General features: G+C 40.2%; 1 protein-coding gene across 8 annotated transcripts in view; it reads left to right on the top strand.

Annotated features, from left to right (window-relative positions):
• ABCG3 (ABC-2 type transporter family protein) overlaps window positions 1-17,186 on the top strand; it is a 45,311-nt gene that overhangs the window by 16,978 nt on the left and 11,147 nt on the right. For all 8 annotated transcript variants that reach the window (XM_088872750.1, XM_006833087.4, XM_088872748.1 and 5 more), the window contains 6 exons: window positions 1,714-2,000; window positions 2,162-2,333; window positions 2,713-2,826; window positions 2,923-3,051; window positions 3,658-3,849; window positions 11,373-11,459. In XM_088872750.1, the coding sequence (XP_088728876.1) occupies window positions 1,714-2,000; window positions 2,162-2,333; window positions 2,713-2,826; window positions 2,923-3,051; window positions 3,658-3,849; window positions 11,373-11,459 (981 nt within the window). The remainder of the gene's footprint in view (window positions 1-1,713; window positions 2,001-2,161; window positions 2,334-2,712; window positions 2,827-2,922; window positions 3,052-3,657; window positions 3,850-11,372; window positions 11,460-17,186) is intronic.

Raw genomic sequence — 17,186 nt, 5'->3', positions numbered from 1 at the left:
CTCTGTTATAAAAGAGAGAAGGTTAGAAGTTGATGGTGAAGAGCCAGCCAAGAAAACCATTTGGCCTTGGGGTGACACTTGGAAGACCATAATCCTTCGAATATTGATTGAATGGAACCCTTTCGCCAAATAAAACTCCATGCCTCCTTAATGGAGAACCGTCCATTATGAGAATGAACCCTTATCAGAATATCACTCTGGGGATGTAGAGGAATTGTAAAAGCTTCGACCTCCTTCCCTCCTTCCAGATTCCAATCAAAGGAACAGATGTAGGAGATGGAAGCCTCCAAGTCTGAGGTTAGCCCTGCAAATAATATGCAAAAAACTGATTTTCATTTTCAAATCTATGCAATGGTTTGTTTCTTTTGTTCAATATAATTTTTTTTAAATCCTTAATAGTCTAATTTTTAGGTATCTGGTTGATTATGTGCATTTTCTTTTGTATATAAATATTAGGATGTTTTGTTTTCATTTACTTCAATGAAACTATGTAGAGTGCTGATAGATGAATATTCCATATTATGAATTATGTATATTTTTATTTTTTTTGTTTTTGTATAAAAAGTTTTTATATAAATTTTTTATATTGTTTTGGGTGGTTAGTGCGTACATGAATCTTTGAAATATGTTGCGTTGTGGAAATATTTTCATAGTAAGGATCTTGTGTATTGATATTAATATTGATGTGATTATACAAATAATTGATTTTCTTGTTCAATTGTTTAACTCAATACTCATTTAATATTTTCCAATACAAGTAAGGGTTTCTTTGTGTTTTACTGTTTTATTCTTATTGGGTATGTCTATAATTTTGCAATGGCCGATGTGTTCTTGTTCATGTATCTTTTTGGATGTAGGATTGTGATTGGTTTGATGTGTCATTGTGAAGTATGGACTCAGGTGATTAATTTGCGTGGTTTGGTAATTTTGTAATGTAGTTTGGAGATGGCATTGGGGCTTTGGGTGGTCTTGGTGTAGGAGATTGGGAGTGTTTCTATTTTTTGGTTACTTGGTTAAGAATCAAAAGTTTCTTCAAGTGGTCTAATAAATCTAAGTCCGAGCATGGGGGCATGTCAATGGGGTACCAACTGCGAGTGGAGATAACTATGAAAAATGTGTCCGTTTATTATAGGAAAACAATAAAGGAAGGAGGCATACACAGGTATAAGGATCATTTGGCTCAGAAGACTGCGAACGTTGCCAAGTACACCAAGTTCCTGCTCATGTCATGTATGAGATTTCAAAAAGCATTGAAAGTGGATTCATTTGTTTTTATCATGTATGTATATTTTATGTATATCAGTTATGTAACAAAGTAACAAACTAACTTGTGGATGCTTGGATGTTGACTTGTGGAGTTGTGGAGGGTGAATTGTTTTGTTGCATTATAGTACATAACTTCATAACTTTATGACTTTTTGCTCTCAATTTCATTATATTGCGTGATGAATTAGTATTTTTATTGGAGTGCACTATGACATGTGGTGTGTTACTTGGACATAGTTTGTAATTTTGGATTCTGACCTTGTGTATCTATAAGAGTATAATTTCTTATCGGTTTTTGTACTATTCTGAATTTTTTTTTTTTTCAGAATTTCCCTACTTTTCTCCTTTTTCCCCTGTTTTTGCAGTTTTATTTTTTTTACTTTTTGATCAATGAACCTGTTCGAGAAATGCTTAGGCTCTTAGTGATGTATAGATCTAACTTTGCAGGGATATGTTGAGAAAGAAGACACTTTGATTGGATCCCTTACGGTTCGAGAAATGCTTTATTACTCAGCACTTCTACAGCTTCCAGGCTTCTTCTCTCGAAAGAAGGGTGTAGTTGAGGATTCCATTTTGACAATGTCTTTGGGGGATTACTCTGATAAATTAATAGGTGGTCATTGCCGTATGAAAAGCCTTCCAAGAGGTGAGAGGAGGCGTGTCAGCATTGCTCGAGAGCTTGTTATGAGGCCACACCTATTGTTTATCGATGAACCTCTCTATCAACTTGACAGGTTCTCTCAGAATTCTCAATCCAAGTCAAGATTTCCATGCTATTTAGAGTTTACAATCTAAATTACCCCTAAAACGTTATACATTACCCTGTATCTATAGATAATTCATCAAGTGCTTCATTTTGTTTGAACTTTTTTTTTTGGGTCTATCTTCACTTCAGTGTGTCTGCACTCCTTATGATGGTGACCCTAAAGAAACTTGCCAGCACGGGGTGTACAATTATTTTCACCATGTACCAAAGCAGTACAGAAGTATTTGGACTGTTCGACAGAATTTGCTTGCTCTCAAATGGAAATACTTTGTTCTTTGGAGAAACCCTGGCATGCCTGCAGGTTTGTTTCTCCTCAAATTTAATTTTGTTAGCTTGTGCATTGATTTAAATTTAGGCTAGTTCTTTATCTCTCGGGCTCATGAATGACTATCTATATGTTAGTGTAACGGGTTTTCCAATTTTGACAAAGCCTTTCAAGTGCTTTTAACTGGATGAGAGAAGATGGTGGTATACTATACATGCCTACAATAGAACAATTGAAACTTTATAACTATGAAAAAAGAGGAAACAAATATAGAATTCAAAGTATTTCTCTTGTGAAGAAGGTCTCTTCTCAGAATGAAATATGTATGATCTTTTGAAAAAAAAAAGAAAAAACGAAATTTAAGTTTCCAATATATTGATTTATTTTGGAAAAACTGGTTGGATTGTTGATGCAGCATTTCTCAAATGCTGGATTTCCTTGTCCTATCATGCAAAGTCCTTCAGATCACTTCTTACGTGCTATAAACACAGATTTTGACAGGATCATAGCCATGTGCAAAAATTGGCAGGTAGCTTCTCTTTCAGTTGAATGTTCTTATTAATTCTTTCCATTTTAAACTTCTAGCGGCTTCTATGTGATTTATATACATAACAATTTTCAACAGGATGACCATGGGGACTTTTCATCTGTTAATATGGACACTGCTGTTGCGATCCGTACCCTTGAATCTACGTATAAAACATCTAGTGATGCTGTCGCAGTTGAATCTATGATAGTGAAACTGACTGAAAAGGTGAATTTTTTCCTTCTCCTTCTTTCTCTTTGTTTTAATTTTCAATGGGATTTCTTGCTCCTCTGGTTCTCGCCGATCTGTCAAATACTTTTTAATACTCCTTGTGATAATTCCAATGTGATGCATAGAAATCCTGCATAAAGTGTGCAATTGCTCTAGAAAGGAATTATTTTCTGATGGGTGCTCTAGAGAAGAATTTAAAACATGCCAGTTAATATACTTCTGAAGTGACCGTTGTCCTTTCGGTCGAATGCATTTATACTAAATTACACGTCTTTTAGATACCAGACTCTGGGAAAAATTAGTCACTAAGAGAAAAAGAATATTGATCCTGGCACTGTTTTGATATACTTAAATTCTGGAGCACCTGTCTGACTTATGCTGATTTTCTAGGCCCTGTTTTGATATTTCATATTCCTTTATCTAGACATGAATGCTAGCGGACTTGTGATAGGTACTCACTAGAGTTATGTCTGTTATTACACTCACTAAGGAATCTCTATAAAACTACATGGTTTTTACAACTTCCAAAACCTTTTAAGGTGGAATTTCTTCTGTATGTATGTTGTTTTTAATTGGCTCGTTCTTTTTGGGATTATGGTGCAGGAAGGTCCACTCCTCAAAAGCAAGGGCAAGGCTAGCGGTATCACACGTGTCGCAGTTTTAACTTGGAGGTCCTTGTTAGTAATGTCCAGGGAATGGGGATACTTCTGGATTCGACTTCTGCTATGCATACTTCTTATGCTTTCTGTTGGTACAATATTTTACAATTTGGGGCATTCTCTGTCATCTGTAATGGTGAGTTTTCCGTCTTTCCTATCATGCCATATGAAGCTATATTTCTAGTACAACTATCTGATACATTTTTTCCAAAGCAACTCTATCCAATTGATACAAATTGAAATTTCCTAGAGAAGACATAACATGTGGATCTATTGATAGAAGTTGTGTTTATTAAATATATAGCTAAATATTGACTACTCATTGATTATGTACATAATTGTGGCATTTTAGTGATTGTCTAATTTGTGTTAATGTCCTGCCTACAAGGGTTATTTCAGTCATTTTATGTCAATACATGTATATAAGGTACTCCACCATCCTGTTCCATCTAGGAAATTATTTTAATACTTCATCAAGGTTCTTAGTGATGGAATCCCAAAGTTTTTATTTTTCTTTTTACGAGAAGAGGTTGGCTATGTTTGATAAGTAGGAAATTGTACGGCCACCATCAAGGCTAGTTTTCCATAAAAAAAGGGTGTAAAAAGAAAAACAGTAAGAAACAGAAATCTATTGCAATGACAAGGCTGGGTGCTCTATACAAAAAGGGGTGTAAAAAGAAAAAACTGTAAAAATAGGAAGGGTTTTGAGAAGGAAAACAATGCATCAAAGGAACTAGCCCAAAAGTGGTGGACTGTGCCAAAAATATATGGGTCTGTTAAGGGTCAAGATAGGAGAAAGAAATGGTGAGGTGAAGAAAGAGGAAGGAGATGGGCGAGAAAACGAAGGGAGAAAAAGAAGACCAATAACAAGGGAAAGAACAGAGGCTCGTCATGTATTACGGCCTGTTTTTTGGTAGGGGAAGAGAAAGGAAAGCCGTGAACAGCTGCTGGGTGGTCTGTGGAATTACCCAGAGTAGACCAAGAGGCGGAGGAGTTCGGACCAAAAAGTTGAGGTGGCCTGGCAGTGGAGGAAAAGATGGTCAGCAGTCTCTTCGTCTTGCAAGCATTTTATTTAGTGGTTTTGCTAATGGTAGCCCCTCTTTTGAAGCTGGTCAACAGTTAAAACCCCCCCGTGGGCCAAATTCCAGGCAAAGTCCTGACCTAGGGGGAAATGGATGCGGACCATATCCCTATGAAGGTAAGGTTTGAAGATGGTCTATGCTACAGGGCTGTGTAGAGGGAAGCAACTGCAATGATCCTGTTAGTTGTTGGTAGTCGTCTCCTTCTAGAGTAAGGAAGAAACCATGGAGTAGATCTAAAAGGACAGTAAGATGTGTGGCTTTGACTTCCGAGAGTGCCCTCCTAAAAACAGGGGCCCTAACAATACAACCACAGGCATCAATGTTAGCAGCTATGGAGAACAGGAAGGGTAAATGTCCAGCTAAAGTTTGATTTCCGATCCATATGTCTTTCCAGAACTTGATTATTCCCTCGACTACTACACTGGTCCAGTCCCCAGAGGCATGTTGGCGAGGGATTTTGGGGAGCCACAGCCCCCTTCTTCAGTGCCATATTTTACAGAAATGACTTCCTTCATCAGATGCGCATCTTTCACTGCAAATTTCCTCCCCCAGTTTCCTAAGAGGGCTAAATTAATGTCTCAAAGTCTCTTGATCTCTAGGCCCCGTTCTTTCTTGGGTTTATGCACTTTATCCCAAGCAATGGGGTTGAATTTGTGTCCTTTCCACTGCCTGACCAGACGAAGTTTCTCATGAGGGCCTCAAGTTGTTCAATAACAGCGTCCAACAAGTGCTTCCTGGATTAACTTGAACAAAGGGGTAGGCCTAGACATTTTGATGGCAGGGATTCAGTGGTGCACCTCAGATGGCGACCAAAGGATGGCACCTCTTCGTACGTCATTCTAGTGCCTATCATACTAGTTTTGGACAAGTTAACCCTCATCCCTGTGGAGACCTTGAAGAATCTGTGGAATAACCAGAGACCATCCAGCTGTGATGGGCAGGCGTTGCAGAAAATTATAGTGTCGTCAGCTTACAGAAGGTGGGAAATGTTTGTGCAACTACAGGACATCCTGAACCCATGTTACATACCCTAGTCGTGAACAAGAAGGGTAAAAGGGGTCGCTTTGTCTTAGGCCTTTGGAGGCCAAAAAATACCCTTCAGGAGTCCTGTTTATGATGATGGAGAGTGACGGGTCAAAAATGCATCCTCTAATCCAATTCTACGCCTTTGATTGAATCCCATCCTTGCCTGAACGTCGACCAAAATTGTGCAGTCGACTTGGTCATGGGCTTTCTACCAATCCAATTTAATAACTAAACCCTGTCTGCAATCACCTTGGCCTCCATTTAAGTTAGGGACCCTTTTCTCTTTGCTCATATTCAATCATCATGATGCTGTAGTTGATGTAATGTTGTCTATGTTTGATAAGGTGTGTCATAATCCTTGTATGTTTATTTTTACATGCAATGCATCAGCTGTACTCTAGTCGCTAGATGTTTATTCTTAAGGCTCTTCCCAAGTTTGAATTTTGGGATGAGAATCTTTTGTTTGCAATCAGGATTTCACTTCTATTTGCAAAACTGACCACCGGGGGAGCCATCATTTCTTAATTGATGCTTTACAAAATATCTTTCAAATACATGTGAAGTTGCAAACAATGTCTTTATTAGAAAAAAAAGTTGTGAACAGAGTCTTTTTGGCACTGAATTTACAAGATTTGTAACACTTACACATGAGAAGCCTGCCGAGTCATGGTTTCTTTAATTTAGGTCAGGGTAAAGAGCATGGTCTATAGACTCAGATTAATTCCAGGTCTGTAGCTCGAGATATTCTGGATAAAAATTATCTAGTAAGGTTTGAGTTTTGATCAAGTTCCGACTTTTTTCTATATTTGATGAGGGAAAACATACTCAAGGTCTTCTAAATTTATTTTTCAGTATTAAATATATATGTGTAAGACGTTCACTCTTACCTTAACCAAAGAACCTGAACTCAATATCCACTTCTGCATTGATTTAAGGAATTTTTTATCATCTGGATTTGTTTTTATCATTGAACGCAATGTCCACTTCCAGATTGATTTAAGGAATTTTTTATCATCTGAACTCGTTTTATCGAAATGACCAATGATATGCCTACTTTTTTTCTTTGCTGAAAATTTCCCCTACTTTGCCCTATTATTTCATTTTGATGGTTGATGATTCCGTTGTTTAGGATTTTTTATGCCAGCGTCTTGCAGTTCCTTATGTGATGGGCACTGTGTTCTATTGTAAATAATACAATAGAGTTGGCCCAAATCTTCTTTTTCATATCTCTATTGTTTTAAGGGGAATGGAGTGATATTTTAAACGAACTCTTCACCAGTGTTTCAAAAAGCGGATCGCCCAGCGCCTGAGCGGCCGCCTAGGTGGTTCTGGGGGCCTGGGCGCATCGCCTAGGCCTAGACGCCCAAAAAAAGTGGATATCCCTAGGCGCCCAAGAACCCGCCTAGGTGGCCACTTGAACTAGCCTAGGCGGCCGCTCGGGCGGCTGCCCAAGGCCTGTACCCCGCCCAGGGGCAGAAATGCCCCTTGTTCAGGGTATTTTTGGGTTTTTTTTAATACGAAAGGTACAAAATTGTGGGTTTTAGGTTCATTTGAAACCTAAGACCCATTAGAGCCTATTTTAGAGAGAGAAAAACCCAAAAAAAAAAAATTATACTGGGCTGCCCATGTTCTGGGCACCCGCCTAGGCACTGGGCGGCCTGTACCCCCCCGGCCGCCTAGGTGCCACCTAGCGCTTTTTGAAACACTAATCTACACTATTTTTGGTGTTGGTAGACACTTGCACCTCCCCGTTGAGTGCAATGGAAAATTTTGACCTATTGCACTTTTATGTAATTGAATGTCCTACTCAAACCTATCGTTAGCGATATATGATCAATGAATGATAGATATCTCTTATTGGAGTGACTTAGATTGTGTCGGTTAGCCTCATTGTTTGTTATTAATTTTGTTAATATTATTTTTTGGAAGGAAGTTGTGTGTGTGCTTGCGCGTGTGTGCTAAAAGAACTGGTTATGTGGAACTCAAGGTATTAAATTTAACATTTTTTTTCTTTTATTTGTTTTGGTAGTGAAAGTAAAGATCCCAAGTTGTGTCTAAGGTATTAATTTTGATTTACAACAATATTTAGTGGCATTGTTCCAAAAGGCGGACCGCCTAATGCTTAGATAGTCCAGAGGGCATGGGACCTCGCCCAGGCCTAGGTACTAATAATAGGCGGCCTGCCCCTGGTCAGCTCTCTCTCTCTCTTCCTTCTTGATTCTATTCTCAATAGTTGTTTGCTTCTTTGTTTTCTCTCATGCAACCTTAGGGTCCGGCCAGGACAAAAAAAAATACATAGGCCCTCTAACCCGAGGCCACTTAGGTCTCCCACTCCTAGATGTAAGTACAACTCCCTTTCCCTTCTCCCTTGTCTGGGATATAGCAAGCTATTCCACCTTTTGACACCCCTCCTGATCCTATCATCATTGACACGAACCCCAGACCTCTGGTCTGCTATGGATGCCTTTGTCACCCCTTTTTTCTCTTTTACAATACTCATAAATTTTTTTTTCTCCTATTTAATAGCATCAGGAACGTTTTCACATGAGGCAACATCCCCTTGATACTGGCAAGATGTTTCTTAAACCGATTTACGCCCCCATTTGTATCATTTTCACAATAATTGCATCTTATGCAGTTTTTAGATCGCTTCTATTAGATCACGACGAAGACATCTCAAAATAATACAAGCAATCTAAAAAATAAAATTTTCACTAATTTTGATTGCTCGATCTCCAATCTTCTACTGTTGAGATATTTTCTAATCCCAAAATCTTTTAAAAAACCCTCTAATAGATCTGTAAAACCTGCAAAACTAAATCTAATATCAATGGATGATGTTTAGATTAACTCTTCGATCCTATGAAAATCACAAAAATCTAGTTTGAGGTTTCTCTCTCTCTAAAATGGGCTCTAATAGGGTTTAGATTTGAAATGAACTTAAACCCTGCCTTTTTCCCCTCTTATTTTTCTAAAAGGAACCTTTGGGTGGGGCGCCCGCCTAGGCGAGTGCCCAAGCGCTTAGGTGGCCGCCTAGGGGTAGGTCGTCTATTATTACCTCCTAGACCTGGATGAAGCACCCAAGCCCTCTGAACTGCCTAGGCAATAAACGGTCCGCCTTTTGGAACAATGATGCTATCTCTTGGGCTACCAGAAAAACCAGTCCCCCCTCCCCCTGCTGCCCTCTCCCGCCGGTGAGGCTAGCTTATGAAGTTCCACCATATTCACTCTTTTTTAATGGGGACTTAGGATTATTTTTAATCTTATTCTAGGGGTGGCTAATGTAGTAGCAGAGAGACGCGCCAAGGGAGCTACCATGCAGAACCAGCCACCATACTTCATTACTTAAAAGCTCCGACTTCCTCTCTTCTCCTTCACCTCTACTCTCACTTTCTCATCCCTCCTCTTTCTCCTCCTTTTCTAATCTATCTAGGTTTGTTGTGACCTACATCTTGTAGGCTGACTTTTCTTTCACTTCTTGGATAACTTTCTCTTTTATTTCTGTACTCCATTTTGCATTAGAGCATCTGATCTTGTGGATCGCCTAAAAAGTGCATTTTTGTCCTACACATTAATACTACAGTTAACATTTCTCTCTAAAGATAGAGTGTAGGCTCGTTTCTTTCGATATTTGCTGTGCGACTCGTTGCTTTTCTGAATCTTTATATATAAAAAGTTAATTATATATTTTTCTTTTGGCTATTTGTGATGCCTTTTCAGATCTTTGCAATCCTATCATTTCCCTCGATTGCTGAAGGTTACGAATTCTGGAATAACTAGTTGTAAATGAAATGATGCTTTTTCGAATTTGTAATTTTCTGATGGATCATGTTCAACTTGAATAGCTTCAGCTTGAATTATAGCTACTTCCAATTTGGGAATCTGATGTAATGGCTAGTGTCGCAACAAATAGAATTCCTTTATAGGAATGGATTTTCCATAATATCGGGGGTTGTGGATTAGGTGGGCCGACCTGCCCTTGGAGTGTGGTTCAGCGACCTGAGAGCAGAATTGCAGTTGGAGGGCACTTCCATCTGACAGGGATGCTGCTCCCATCTAGTAATGACCAAGGACCAACGTTTTTCTTGTGTTTCTTTCTGCATTTGCCATTTATTTACATTATTCTACAAAATCTACTGTATGCCTCCAGATTTTTGCCATTGATGAAGATGAATTTGCTATTTTTCCCTTCACAAGATATAGGGTAGATGCCTTGTGTAATATAATTACAAGGAAATTTTTAATTCTTCACTTCTAAGTTCAAGTTGCGGTACGCCTTCAAATTCAGTCACATATCAATAGGAGTCCCTATTACAGACCAGTTTATTATTTTAGTCTCAAATAGATCTTGGAGGTGTGTTGTGTTGTAACTATGCACTAGCATCATATGTCCAGCTGATTTGTTGGTTGTACTCTTGCTTTTTGATCATAAATTCTATGTTTAAAAGACCCTAAGTTGAATGGATAAACATAGGGATTTATTTATGTAATGGATATTAATTTATTTTAATTATGTTTACTTAGTTAACACTGTGTTCGATGATCTAAGAGTTTTATGGAAGGTCAACTGCATGGTTTTGTGACTCACCCGAGTCCACTTGGACATGGGCTATGGGCGATTCCGAGTATCTCTGAGTGGTGTGTACAACTCAGGTTGCATAAAAAAAATTAAAAAAATTCAACAAATTGTCAAAAATGTTGGAATAGCGTAGAATTATTATTTTTACATTATTTGGATGTTTTTGGAAATGATTGGTGAGTTTTTTTTCCCATAATCACTGTTATATATTTTCCTTTTTTTGGATTAATCTGCAATTTTCCTTTATTTATTTATTTTTGAGTCTGATAACATTGTATTGAAGGAAAAGAGAACATACAAAGGTACAAAAAACTCCTCTGGGGCAAAGTCACCGAGAAAGGTGACAAGAAAAAGCGAAATTCAATAAAACAGAGGACTATTCTCGCGAAGTGCAATGTGCACCATCAAGCGCCCTTGTGCCTTGCGCATGCTTCACGTGCTCTGCACAAGTGGCCACACTTTCTCCTTTGTTCCATGAACCATTTTCGTTTACCTGACCCACTACCAGATTTGTATAGATGGGGCTTAAGCATTCACCTTACCCCAAAAGGCTTGGGAAAGATAGGTGAAGTTTTTAAATTTTTTTAATTGTATTTATCGTACAAATGATGCTCCCGACCTTGGGAACTTCTAACAAGTGATGATCCCCTGTTCCTGCTCCTGCTTCAGTCCGCCCACCCAATGACTGTGGGATTCTCTAGGTTATGAGAAACTAGACACGGGAATTATGGATCCTTATAGATCATGTAATTGGGCTTAAGTGGCCATTCTTTGTTTCTGTGTATTTGGATTTGAAATTATTTGCATCTTATCTGGTATTTCCTATGAGTGCTGAGAGGTAAATTGTAATATGAAGATACTCATTATATGTCGAATAACCTGGTTATTCACACCTATTATTCTTAGGTAGTTACTGTAGATACTACATGCATGTTGCCCAATGATTCTTATTTCATCTTCTCATGGTTGCAGGTCAGAGTTTCTGCAGTATTCGTCTTAGTGTCATTTCTATCTTTGATCAGTATTGCTGGAATGCCTGCTCATATAAAAGAAATCCAGGTAATCAAGTTCAACAGGTTCTTTTATAGCTTGATTCCTTTGCATAAATTTAATCGTTGGTGCATATAGTTAATTTGTAATACACTTGTATGAGGTTCTCTGATTTGGTCCTTAAGTAAGATTTCCATGTCATTTCTGTAAGAAATGTTTCTTTATTCCATTTAGTTTATGTGCTTGTTTATATCTATACTTTATCTGGTGGTATTATAATTGTTAATTCATCACATGGATGCTATTTTCAATTGTAATATGAGGCTGTCTTAGTTATTTTTGTGTTGTGTGAATGAATTTCAGTGCTTGGACTAATGTGCATATGGTGTACTTTATTTTGTTAATACACTTATCTTTCTTTGATTGCATATGAAATATTCATGTTTGATTGTTGATTTGTCGGAAATGGCTCTCCCTTCTTTTATATGTTCCTGGATTACTATTTATTGCACTTGGGAAGTGCTTTTTTCACTTTAGATGTTCTCTTTGGTTCAGTGGAGTAGAACTTTATTCTTTACTATGTCTGTTGTCTCACAAATTGTTGTTGATGATGGTTTGCTACCCTTGCTGCCTACTGATCCTCTCTGTGATGGATGCTTTCCTGTCGAGCTATGGGATCTCAAGGGCACTTGTGTTGTATGACATGGATAATATGTCTTGACAGCATAGGCTCTTTGAGCACCTTAGAAAGGATTTTGCCTATGTCAACTGAACACTGTTTCAAAAAGCGGACCGCACAGCGCCTGGGCGGCCGCCAAGGCGGATATTGCTGGGCGCCCGTCTGAACCCGCCTAGGCGGCCTCCCAGGGCCTGCGCCCCACCCAGGGCCAGAAATGTGGCTCTTTGAGGGTATTTTTGGGTCATTTTTTAATATTAAAGGGGCAAAATTATGGGTTTTAGGTTCATTTGAAACTTAAACCCATTAGAGGCTATTTTAGAGAGAGAAACTCCAAAAAACAAAAACTTTCTACTAGGCCGCCGGCCTAAGCGCTGGGGGGCCTAGACCCCCCCGACCGCCTAGGTGCTACGTAGCGCTTTTTGAAGTACTGCAATTGAATGAAGGAGAGGGACTTCCTTCTAGAGATGACTAGAAGTAGAACTGTACAAAGGTTTGTAGGGGTATCCAAATGTGGTTGTAGGAAAGCAAGCTTGAAAGATATGTGGAATAATGAAGGTCGTTCCTATTGTGGCCATTTCTAACCCCCTTCGTTTGATGTTTTCTTTGACCTGGAGGAGGAGAACTGCCATCTCAATTAGAATGAGTTGCAAACATTGAGTTGCTGTCCCACCTCATTTCGGGCTCAAAGGTTAGCAAATCCTAGTGTGAATCAGAGTCACAATGGGAAATAATCTTTTTTATCTACACATTCGAACTTGAATACCCTCAGGTGCATACTCATCACCGCTTAGGCTTAGGTTAGAGTTTTCAATGTCCCCCTTTGGGATTGGCTTTACAAAATATGCTTTGAGGTGGGGCATTTTTTGTGGGGGTTTCACTGAGGTACATTGGACTTCTATCTCTAAGATGTTGCATTTACTCATACGAAATGACCTTCTTCATCAAGGGCATTGGTTAGGTGCCTCGATCTCGCCCTCCGAATCCTTTGGGGATCGGACGACGCACGTCGCGGGTTTCGAGGGGAGACCTGGGACGTTTTTGACACACATATATGGTAAAGGTTATAAGACAGGTGGGTCAGACCTCACCCTTTTCCTCTTTGATGAACGTACACAAGCATGTGCATTCAAAAAGAAGAAGAGAAGAAAGACAGGGGAGAGAAAAAATTCAACTAAGCGAGAGGATCAGAGCGGTGATTAGGCTGGTGGATAATTGGCCTGACGTGGTAGCAAAACGGGCTCCGCAATTAAGACCGGTTCACGGAATCACTACTAGACGTCGTTACCAATACCGAATAGCTAAGCACGATGGTCGATCTGTCGTGGCAATAAGGCGGGCCAAGTAATCCTGGCACAACAGCATTACGGCTAGACGACTGGACTACCATGAGAGGCTAACCTCTATCCCTCTTAGTGGAACGAAGGAGTGGCAGAACTAAGGTATGAGGAAAGAATAAGAAGAGAAGAAGAGAAAGAAGGAAGGAGGGAGAAGAAGGGAAGAGAAGAGTATGAAAGACGAGAGGATAAATGAGAGAGAGGGAAGTAAGGTGCAGTCGGGGCTAAGCGTTACCGACTGTGTTAAAAGGAAAAGAGAGAAAACGTAGTCGACGCTAGGTTTCGCCTACTGTGTTGTATAGAGGAGAAGAGAGAGGAGACGCAATAGGCGTTAAGCTTCGTTGACTGAGACAGAAGATGAGAGAAAATCAGTTGGCGCTAAGTTTCGTCGACTGATAGAAGAAGAGAGAGATATCCATTCGACGCTAGGTTTCACCAACTGACAGAAGAAGAGAGAGGAAACCAGTTGGCGTTAAGTTTTGCCGACTGACAAAAGAAGAGAGAGAAAACCAGTTGGCGTTAGGTTTCGTCGACTGACAGAAGAGAGAGAAAACTAGTCGGCGTCAAGTTTCGTCGACTGACAGAAGAAGATAGAGGAAACCAGTCGGCTCTAAGTTTCGTCGACTGACAAAGAAGAGAGAGAAAACCAGTCGGCGCTAGGTTTCGCCGACTGACAGAAGAAGATAGAGGAAACCAGTCGGAGTTAAGTTTCGCCGACTGACAGAAGAAGAGAGAGGAGACCAGTCGGCGTTAAGTTTCGTCGACTGACAGAAGAAGAGAGAGGAAACCAGTCAGAGCTAAGTTTCACCGACTAACAGAAGAAGAGAGGGAAAACCAACTGGTGCTAGGCCTCGCCAGTTGCATTAGAAGGGGACAAATGGAGATGAGAAGAAGAGAGAGAAAGAGATAGAGACGAGAAGAAGAGAGAGAAAGAGATAGAGATGAGAAGAGGAGAGAGAAAGACAGAGACGAGAAGAGAAGATGAGAAAGAGATAAAGGAGAGAAGAGATGATGAGAGAGAGATAAAGACGAGAAGAGAGGATGAGAGAAAAGAAGAAAGAGAGATAGAGTTAAGAAGAGAGAGAAAAGAAGAGAGAAAGAGGGGAGGAGAGAGAAAGAGACAAATACAAGAAGAGGATAGGAGAGAGAGAGGGGAGGAGAGAGAGGGGAGGAGAGAGAGGGGAGGAGAGAAAAAGTTACGTACCCGAAGGGTATCGGCCCCTTTCTTCTCTCTCCACTCTCCCTCTCCAAGACATACTCACAAACTCAAGCAGGAATGGAAATTTTATTGAATCAATCCAAAATGAACCGAAGGTCCCTTATAATTTAGCTTTGCATGTATCTATAGAGTTGGGCTAAGACATGGGTGTATGCCCAAAGACTAGCTAAAATTGAAGATAATTACAATTTAATTAAATTTTAAGATATTCTAAACATGGGTGCAAAAGGACTGTTTTGCCCCTGCTTAACAATGTGTGGAATTCTAGAACAGTCCCTGCTGCTGCTTAAGAACTTGCGTGATCTTCCATGGCTAACCCTTGGTCGTTCTGATGCCTGTTTGATCGAAAGATTATTGTTTTCTTATAGGGCTCGGTATGATGATCGTTTTGATATTAACTTCGAGCCATGAATCATGTTTTTGAGCCATGATCATGAGATTTGAATTTTGGATGAATCTTGAAACTTCGAATCGATTGTGTGCTCGTTCCTTGATGTTTCTTTGTGATTTCTTCATTGAATCACACTGAGCATGCCGTCACGATCATGTTGCAATGAACGTAGCTTGATTTTGATTTTGTCGTTTTGAGTTTTTGGTCTGAATCTTGAAATCCGGCGGCCAGAATTTACGACAGCTTTGACGCCTTCGTTTGTGAAATCCAACCGTTCATTGTACGCGAGGTTCGGACCAGAGATAGCCTCGGACCTCATGCACATAATGCAATTGATTTCATGCCGATCAGGTATGCGAGCGTCGTGATCTGGCTGCTCGAACGAGGAGTGCTGCTGTTGAATTTTCTACAACTTCCTTCACGTATCAGCGACTTTCATTGAGTTTTTCTCTCTGCTTGAGCGTCGTTATAGGGCGTACCATATATTGAATTGTTCGTCTTGATGAGACGAACACGCTCACCAAATTTGGGAGCGATCCGACTTGGAACAAGTGAGATATAGGCCTCGAAAGTGACTGCCCGTGACTGTAAAAACAGCCACCTTTAATGATGTTTTAGTGCCGGTTGGCCACACGGGAATAGTGCGCGGCCTACCCCTTTTTAGTCTTTTACCCATAACTTTGTCCTGGAGTGCCCGATTAAGCCGAAACTTGACCCTTAGGGGTTTTTGACCATGCCGGATCCAATGGCGGTGGTCCCACAGCTGTTTGACACACCAAAAGTATAACTCTAGTTACGGGGTCCATTTCAGGGTGCTAGAGATTGATTTCACTGAAATTGTTTCTTTGTGTTCAGTGCCTTAGACATGTCTGGTCGTGATGAAACCTGGTAGGTGGTCTTTTGAGGCGATGATGACGATCCCGACCAATTCTGAGGCAATTTTGAGAATGTCGAGTATTTCCACTGTTTTGTAGACTTTATTAACCTGTTTCCTACCAAGGACCAAGGTGTTAAAAAATACGTTCAAACAGCTTGCCCCGCCGAAAGTTGTGCTTCAAGAGAAGCGAGAAGGACGATCATTCGGAAAATTTCCTTCGGCTTTTACTTTTTTTCTTCCTTGCCATAGGACCACGTGAACACTGAGGCGATTCATGTAATGGTGTAACTAGGCTGCTCAGACATAGGGATGCATTGTTCGCGGGTCCATCCATAGAAACTTTAGGGGGAGGAGATATTTTTGAGGGATATTGTCGAAGTCCTCACCCATGTGCAAACTGTTGTTGAAGTTGAGGATTTTGTATGGACCTCGTCAGTCAGAATCAGACCCGTCTGGCAATTGAGTGCCATGTGGAGGGGCATTGTTCCCATTTGGTCTGGGTTCGTTGGTTTGCTTTGGTAGGCGCTATTTGCTGCTATACCAGGTTTGCTTTTGACATTTAGAGTATCACTATGGGTCTCGTCTACCGAGTCCAGTCGGGGGTAGGTTCTATTAGCTGATCCCGAAGGTCTGGTCGTGCCGGCTAGACGAGCTGACGTCTCTGGCAGGTTCTCCCCTTGCTTTGTCAGTTTCCTGCCTTTGTAATGTTTGTTTCTAGAGTGTATTTGTGACCTCGTGGGCCCATTTGCAGTATTTATTGGTTGAGAAGGATGAAAGGGGAAGATATAACAGCTGAATTTGGTACCAGATAGGTCCTTGTAAAGTTTCTCCCTCCTCCTCGTGGTCCCATTTGCAGTATTTATTGGTTGAGAAGGATGAAAATAGGAAGATATAACGGCTGACTGTGGTACCAGAGAAGGCACTGCGGCACTGTAGACGAGTAGGGCATCATCTATTTAGGCTATTGAAGTGATCAAATGGTTGGACGATTTCGTCCATTATCTTTTGGATTTGTAAAGGTGCATTTTTCAAACTGAATGGCGTGACATCATTCGTACTGCCCCATTTGCATGGATAAGTAGTTTTGTAGTCGACATACGTGGTAACTTTCGCCCTTACTTTCTTATGATCTATATTTGTCGGAGTTCCCCACTCTCCGACTTTCATCAACTTAAAGGTTGACCTTGTATTCTCTCGTTCCTTAGTGATTCTTGACATCCCTTGAGCATGTCCTCATCAAAATTTTCTCCACCATGTCTGAACTAAGTGTGCTCCATTGTGCACTGTAACAGTCTA

The sequence above is a fragment of the Amborella trichopoda genome, chromosome 7 (assembly GCF_054954075.1).
Source record: "Amborella trichopoda isolate Santa Cruz 75 chromosome 7, AtrichopodaSantaCruz75HAP2 v2.0, whole genome shotgun sequence".
In the NCBI taxonomy this organism is placed as follows: domain Eukaryota; kingdom Viridiplantae; phylum Streptophyta; class Magnoliopsida; order Amborellales; family Amborellaceae; genus Amborella; species Amborella trichopoda.
The sequence above is the reverse complement of the archived record's forward strand: the minus strand, read 5'-3'. Positions and strand labels throughout refer to the sequence as shown.